This window comes from Ovis canadensis, chromosome 1 (assembly GCF_042477335.2).
Source record: "Ovis canadensis isolate MfBH-ARS-UI-01 breed Bighorn chromosome 1, ARS-UI_OviCan_v2, whole genome shotgun sequence".
In the NCBI taxonomy this organism is placed as follows: Eukaryota; Metazoa; Chordata; class Mammalia; order Artiodactyla; family Bovidae; genus Ovis; species Ovis canadensis.
Window position 1 is genome coordinate 166,066,979 of NC_091245.1, and position 8,306 is coordinate 166,075,284.

At 41.1% G+C, this 8,306-nt stretch overlaps 1 protein-coding gene across 1 annotated transcript; it reads right to left on the bottom strand.

Annotated features, from left to right (window-relative positions):
- Positions 1-302: 302 nt before the first annotated feature.
- Positions 303-7,648, bottom strand: CLDND1 (claudin domain containing 1). The gene is made up of 5 exons (XM_069550720.1): positions 7,505-7,648; positions 5,806-6,115; positions 3,356-3,466; positions 1,835-1,972; positions 303-1,711 (listed from the first exon to the last, which is right to left on the bottom strand). Exons 2-5 carry the CDS (start codon positions 6,095-6,097, stop codon positions 1,491-1,493), a joined length of 762 nt encoding a protein of 253 aa, XP_069406821.1. The 5' UTR covers positions 6,098-6,115; positions 7,505-7,648; the 3' UTR covers positions 303-1,490.
- Positions 7,649-8,306: the final 658 nt, after the last annotated feature.

The following is an 8,306-nucleotide window of genomic DNA, read 5'->3' on the forward strand; positions in this document are numbered from 1 at the left end:
GCAATGATACATAATATTATCATAATACATGATATGTATCATAATACATGATACATAATACATGATACTTTGAAAACAGGTCTTAAAACTGAAACATAAAAAAAAATAGTCTTTTTTTCTAGTGGAGGCATCCCACATTTTCTAGAAGATAAAAAAAGAGACCCAAACAGTAGACATAAAGACAGGCCTTCAGAGCAACAATGCACTTCCCTCAGAAAATCACAGTAATCCTCATTCCGAATCCTATAGTGCTTTTTATCCTAAGGTACTGAAATTTAATAAACTCAGACACTATACACAACTCTGAGTCTCTTCTCATTTTTTATTTTTTAAAAAAGACAGATTTTGGATTTTGTAAGAAATTACTGTTACATTTTTTTTAATCTGTCAAGTACTACAGTAATGGAATAAATAAATAAGATTTTTTTAAGTTCAATGTTTATAGACGTATTTATAAAAAAATGACTGAATTAGAAGACATTAAATAATGCTGACACACACCAGGAGGGGATTAGGCAAGGAAAGGCACATCATTCCACCACAAGAGATAAAGACCATAGTCGGAAGTTAATGACCAGCCAAAGCCTTAGGTCTTGTGGTAGTTCTAGCTCTGGAGGGTCATTACGGTGGAACCTTCTTTATGGTGCTTAGCTGAAATAAACAGCAGTTGGAAAATTTTACCCGGTGACCTCAATGTATTATTTAAAACAAAGCAGTCTTGTAATAACTCTGGTGTGTGAGGAGAGAAGGAACAAAAATCCAGAAAGGTTTGCTGATACTGGAAATCCTACTGACATATTAAAGATTTAAAAAAAAAAAAAAAAAGTAAAATAAGGTTAATCGTCCTGACTGGCTGAACTGGAATTTTTGTAGTTAACAAAGTTAAAATTCCACGTAAACACTCCCTTTCTTTTAAACAGACAGTGTACAGATAAAAAACTGTAGTATTTCACTTCACATGAAACTGTATGCCAATATTTAGGGAAAAGGATCTTAGATGATTTCCTTATTTTAGATAGCCAGTCCTTGAAGACAGCACTAATATCTCTGGCTGACTGGCTGTCTACAATAGCAAAGTGAATATAAGTTTTGTCAATAAGAGGTTTCCCAAAGAAACTGTAAGTTCCAGTTAAACAGATACAGTTACATTACCGAAAAGTCTAATAGACATCAGCAGAACTTGCTATGGGTCAACCTCCTACTACCAATTTTCCTCACAAATTTGTGCCAAGACTCTACCCATTTTTTTCTGTCTGGACTCTGAACCTAGATTAGTTTGACTAAAAGATGGAATTACCCAGGTTCCATTTAAATTTTAGTTGTGTTGAGAAACAACTGTCTGCATGAATAAATAAAATGGGTTTTTAGGATAAAATGATATATCCACACAAAAAAAGTTAAATTAAAAACAATTCAGGGGGAGGTAAGGGACAATATTAATATAAAAAAAAATCATAAAAATGGCAACTGTAAAGCAGGCAGCTTCCCACTCATGCCACACGATATGCCTTCATTAAGGTGTACTCTTTCCGGTTGGTATGAGCAGCCCAGATGAAGAGAGCAGAAGCCATGAACTGTAAGGGAGCTGACACGCAAGCCAGGCAGAAGGACCATCCGAATTCACCAGACACATTCTCAGGCAGCTCCAGTTTCTGGTGGAGTAGTTCAATTCCAGCAACGTAACAACTCACTGAGCCCAGTGTACACAGACCTTGGAGGAAATTTTAGGGGAAAAAAAAAAACACAACATAGCTAGATAAGAGCATGATAAAAGGCAGTGACAGGTGATCCCTAAGGCAACAAGGAGGTAAAACTAAATTTGAAGGAGACCCACCTGCAAGGAGATGGAGAATGCCTGTGGCGATGGTGGGATACAAGCTTCGGCAGATACAAGCACAAAGTCCAATCAAAGCCCCAAAGCACATCAAACCTAGACTAACAAAAGGCAAAAGGAACTGGCAACGCCAAAGATCTGATTTCAAAAGAGAGAGAGAGAGAGAAATGAAATGTTACCATTTCAGCTTTCTCACAATGGCAATTTCTTTCATATTCTATCAGAACTTTTCTCAAAAAGTGAAAATGGGGTACTTTAATATTAAGGCTTTTTTCCTAAAGCACATTGTTCAAAACAGTGCTAACTTTCTTCTGACAAAAGCAAAAAGACACTAATAGTTAACTGTTACTAAGGGCTTCCGGTGTATCAGGCACTGTTCTATACATGCTTTGTGTATTAAACCTCCCAACATCCCTATGAAGAAGGCACTATTACCTCCATTTTATAAATGAGCAAACTGAAAGAAGATAACCTGTACAAGGTAACACAGTAAGTGGAAGAACCAGACTGGAAGCAAAACCTTCTGGTTCTACATACATATTTAAGTCCTTATAGGATCTCAAGGCAGGAATAACAAGTAAATGAGTAGTGATTATAAAAGATCTGTTAAAAGAATATACACAAAGCACAAAGCAGAGGATCTAGTGTATACCAGGAATTCAATAAATGGCAGTTTCAACTATCATAAAGTCCCTCAACAACATGGGAAAAAAGCTGATGACTTTCCAAAGCACCCCGTTACCTTTCCAAACTATGTTAATTATTATCAATGTAGGAACACCAACTCTGAACCAAATTTTACCTTTTAGGGCTAGTTCTACTTTCTGGACTACACCAATGTCTTTTTCTAACTTCCCTTCAGACTCTGTTAGTGACAAACTTCCTATGCACTGACAGGGCAAGATTGAATACTTGCCATTTATTCAGCATCCCCACTCAGGAAATGGTCATTCTCCTGGGCAGGTTCCAGTAACTCTAATAGCCTAGAGACTAGGTCCAAATCTGAAAATAGTATTTCCCAGGCAGCCTGATATTCAAGCAACAAAATGCTCTTAATAAGCACTTTCATTTTTGACATCTACACTTTTGATACCACCACCTAAGACTAACTAGATCAATACTTTTGGGAGGCCTGACACTTAAGCTGACTCATGTAAAGCTTGCAGTCAACTTTTTTCACATATCCCTAGCTGAACACAGAGAAATGAAGTGTTTAACTTAAATACAGACATATATTATTTATTCCTATTAAATTTCCTCTTTAAATAGGCCTATTAATAACATCTTTTGGTGAGTATAGATTCTGTCACCCAATGTATTAGCTGCTCAACTTCATATCTGCAATTGGATAAGTACGTATCTAACTTCTAAAATATATTATCAACAGGACAGAGTTTGTTGGGAAAACATTAAAGATGTTGTTTCAGGTTGACACAATGTACAATGTCATCTTGCTCCAAAAACAGAGTTCAACAAAAGACATATAAAGTTATTTTCCTTTTTTCCCAACAAAGTACTCACAGGTCCGAAGCAGATCAATCCCACTATTGTGGTTTCCAGGCTCAACAAATTTCTCCATGAACTGCTCATTTAGTGTGAAACTCATGCATTTTGTGACCATATCAAATGACTCTGGAATAAGAAAAACAACGACTGTTTGTTGGTTTTTTGCTTAATTTTAAACATTTAACATAAATCTGTTCCAATAATTATTCTCTGAAATAAAAGGTGACGTGGAAAAATGTTCTCAGGAGAGCAGCCTCTTTGGCCCTGAGTGACACACAGGATGGACTAATGCCCAAGAGACCAATGGTTCTCAGCAGCAGGTGTGACATGGGTACAGGAAGGCAAAAAAATAGGAGTAAAACGAACAGAATCGACAGTAAGATGACTACGAAGGAGGAGGGGACAAAGACTAAAATAAATAGAAACTTTGATCTTCTCCCCCAAACCTATTCCATCAGTCTTGTTCCCCATCTCAGGTAAACGATAATTCCACCCTTCTCATTCCTCAGACCAGAAACTTTATATAGAGTCATTCTTGCCCATAAGCACGTCATCAGGAAATGCTACAGGCTCTACCTTCGACATTTATCTAGGATCAGGCACTGCTCAGTACTAGCACCCTGATCTGAGGCGTACCCATCTTTCACCTGAACTGGTTCAACAGCCTCTTACGTCTCCTGGCTACTGTCTTGCCCAGCCACCTGTCTGTTTTCAACACATCTGCCTAGGTGACCAGATTATCTTTCCTCTGCACAAAGCCCCACAGTGGCTCCATCACACTCAGAGTAAAATCCTAAGTCCTCATCACATCTACAGAATCCTGCCTGATTGGCCCTACTCCCATTCCCAGAATACATCTCTGACAGCTTACCTAACTCTCCCCTAGCCCCCTCCCTTCCAGCCTGGGGAATTCCTTGCTGGTTCTTGAGTATTTCAGGCATGCTCCCACCACAGGGCCCTTAGAGTTGTCCCGTCCATCCTAAATGAGTCTCCCTGCTTCCGCAATTACCCACAGGGTCAACTCCTTCACCTTTATCAAGTCTTTACACAAGTGATGTTTTCCTGCTAAAGCCTATCCTGCCTTTACTATTGAAGGACATAACTTACATGCCCACCAACATCCCCTTCCCTATGTACTTTCAAATCCCCTTTATTTTACTCTATTTTTCATAGCACATCACCTTCTACTATGTAATTATCTATTCTGTTTATACTGTTATACTTATTGTTTATTGCCAGTCAGCCCTTATTAGAATATTAGCTCCCCAGGACTAGGGATTTCTGTTTTTTTCCCTAACGTATACCTAGCTCCTAGGCCCTGAACACGAAGGTGTGCAATAAATAGTTGTTGACTGAATAATAAATGATTGCTAAGATTCAAGTATCAAGTGTTCCTATGCTCTCTTAAATAGAACTGAACATTTTAAATAAAATTCAACCAACTTTCACCTCTTTCCGATCACTTTCTTTTTTGTATAAAATCACACTATCATCCATCCTTCTGATGTACAGTATTTTGAGCCTGTTGTGCTGTGATTTGAATACAGTGCTCCCCACAAGAGGCCAACAGAACTAGTCATAAACAGAAACAAATTTATAAAGCTGTTCCTTGCGAAGAACTCTAAAGCTTCCATCTTAACAACTGGAAATTAAAATTTTTCAATGTTAAGAATGCTTACAAAAGAAACCTGAGAGGTAGTTTCTTAATTTTTTTTTATTCTCGTAATGCATATTTTTAACCTAAAAACTCCATCAAGGGTTGTAAAAAGGTCTTAAACAAGCAGATTTAACCATAGAGTTGGCCAAATTATATCCTCAAGATTTAGTGGGCAAATGATAATATCTACTAAAACACAACTACATATATATGACTATTAATTCATATGTGTTGACTTGATTTTGGATACTAGTACTTTTAACAATTACCAAGTATTTAAAATCTTCCAAAGTACTTTTCTAATTATTTCCTCATGACATGTGTGAGATTAATACAACTATTTCAATGTGTGGTAAATAAGTACAAAGATTTAAAATGGTTTTCTCCAAGATAAGGACAGTTACTCATCCAACCAATATTAATGAGTACAATGGTAATTAATTAATGGAAACTGAGAAGAGAAGGTGATAGGGAAAAAGAAAAACATAAGATTTATTTCTTTGGGACGAGAAAGAACCGACAGGCATTCTAGTACATAACCGGCCATCATCGTATCACTTTCTCTATTACTGAGTAGCCACTGCAGAAGACGCAAGAGATGTGAGCTCAATTCCCGGGTGGCGGAGATGCCCTAGAGTAGGAAATGGGAACCCACTCCAGTATTCTTGCCCAGAAAACACTATGCACAGAGGAGCGTGGCGGGCTACAGTCCACGGGGTCACAAAGAGTCGCCTACTATGGAGTGTGCGTGAGTGCACGCGCGCACACACACACACAAAGGAGACAAAAGTTAAAATAAGAGAAATACCTGTCCTTTCTGGTGGGCTATACCAGTACGTGTTTTGCGGTATAGTGATACACCGTCTCCACAATCCCACTGTGCCATTATATCGGAAAAGTGCATCACTGTAAGTCTTTTCATCTGCCTCATCACTAGCAAAGTCATTCCAGATGCTTTTGTTCAAATCGCTGGAATTTTCTTGAATTGGACTCCGATACTCATACCAGAAGTCTGTGCCAATTGAGGCTGCCATGTAGACGGTAGAAATGAGGCTAAGTACACAAGCAATTACAAACGCTGTAGCAAAACGGTTATCCATTCTGGCATTCAGACTGCTCTGTTTAGAAGTTGAAAAAGAAGAAAAGTTAGACTTCAAAAACAAGTACAGATTTTGAAAGGAATTACGTCAAAATCACCCTTTACCCTATTCCCCATCCCATGGCTCTTTAAAGTAATGTATAATCGTTAATGAATTTTTTAAAAAAAGAAGCAAGCATGTTTTAAATTAAGTTCAAAACAAAACTCATTATCATGAAAGTACTTATTGAATGCTCACATACCCAGGATGCTACGGAGACAGAAGTCTTGTTCTCTAGTCTATCACCTGCACACTAAAACAGACAACACTGAAATGGACATACACATTACAGATACAAACAGCAGACATGCCCAGAGTCAGCAATGTACCTTGCATACATTTCTAATGACAGGCTGCAGAGCATTAAGTGTTCTGGGTCTGAGTGTGAAAAAGGCATAGGAAAAGGAAGCAGAGGAAATCGGCTCCTCCCAGTTTCCTCTGAACAGGGAAACCTTTTAAAACAAGGTAAAGAAAGAGTAAGGGGCTATTTAGAAGACAGCTGAAAATGTCTGTTAGCCCAGAGAGAAAGGCTGTTCCAGGCGCACGGAGGAGCAGAGAGTAATAATATGCAGTAATGCTAGATACCAATCTGCCCCTAATCCATTAAAGCTAAGTCAAGCTCCCTTCCGCTGTCAAAGTCTTCACTCCTTCCTACCTACTCGCCCCGTTCCTTATACTTTTGAACCTCCTCATCTGCAAACTAAAAGATCCTCAGCCGGAAGGAAAACTCTGAATTAGGCAAATATTAACACTCCAAAGGCGTGGACTGGGCTGAATGGCAATAGTAAATGGCCGCAGTACAATGACTCAAGGCGGATCAAGCTGAGTCAAATACTGCAAATATATACCATGAACCGCGCCAACCACCTTAAAAAGGAGCTCGAAAACAAGCTCGCAAACTGGGTTTGCTGAGTTTGGAAAATGGCAAGTGACTCAGGAGAGATCAGAGCAATCACAATCGTTAACGATAACTCCAGAAGTTGGGTTTGTATTTTTATTCTTTTTAATTCTTTTTCATTCTGATGCTCTCAAATGACCTTAAAAGGTCCTGAGCACCAGGAGCGGCGGTTCGCCCAGGCCGGACGCCTGGAGCTGTCACCTCGCGGGTCGCACCCTGGGGCTGGGGGTGGTCGAGACAAGCGGGCTCTGGGGCGGGGCAGCCGTGAGCGGTCCCCGGCCAGGGGCCCCAAATACCCGCGAAGGCCCCTCCCCGGAACAAGCAGCCAAGGGAAAAGCCCGGCGATAGCCCCCCGCTCAGGACCCACACGGTGCGGGCCGCGCCCAGGGAGGGGGCCCCCTCTTCAAACTGCTGGAAACCTCGAACGGCTACGCGACCCCCGCCCAGCGACGTCGGCACCACTCACTCACCGCCCATCCTCCTGCTCCGCCAGCTTCGCCCTCAAGCTCAAACCACAGCACCCTACTCTCCCCGCGCCTCCTCTGACGCACTTCCCTGCAGAGCCCGCCCCCTCCATAACTCCCGCGCCTCCGCCTCCGCCTCCACCCCGGGCCGGGCCCGGCCCCAGAGCCGAGAGGACTTGTGGGAGTTGTAGGAGGGACAGGGGAAAAGCTGCAGGGGGCGGCAGACGGCATTCCCGGCGCCGGGCGCGGCGCATTGTGGGAGATGTAGTTCAGCTTCCGAGGTGCGCAGAAGGGAGGTCTGAGCTGATTGTTTCTTATATTTTACTACGAAGGTCCACCGAGTAAGGCGAGGTATTTCGGGTCACTACGAATCATTAATTGTGACTAATGTGACTCAGATTTTTCCGGTTTTGCTTTCCCTACCACCACGCTACTTGTGAAACAACAATGCGATTATCCTTTTAAAATATTAACCCAATAATTTTAAAACTCTCCTACAGCCTCATTCCCATTGCAGCAGGTAGTCTTTCTGGTTTTATTAAGGCTTAAGCTTGACTAAGAAGGATGTAACCTGACAGAGTCCCTTGGACTGCAAGGAGATCCAACCAGTCCATCCTAAAGGAAATCAACCCTGAAATTGGAAGGACTGATGCTGAGCTGAATCTCCAATACTTTAGCCACCTGATGTGAAGAACTGACTCGTTTGCAAAGACCCTGATTCTGGGAAAGATTGAAGGCGGGAGGAGAAGGGGAAGACAGAGGATGAGATGGTTGGATGGCATCACCGACTCAATGGACATGAGTTTGA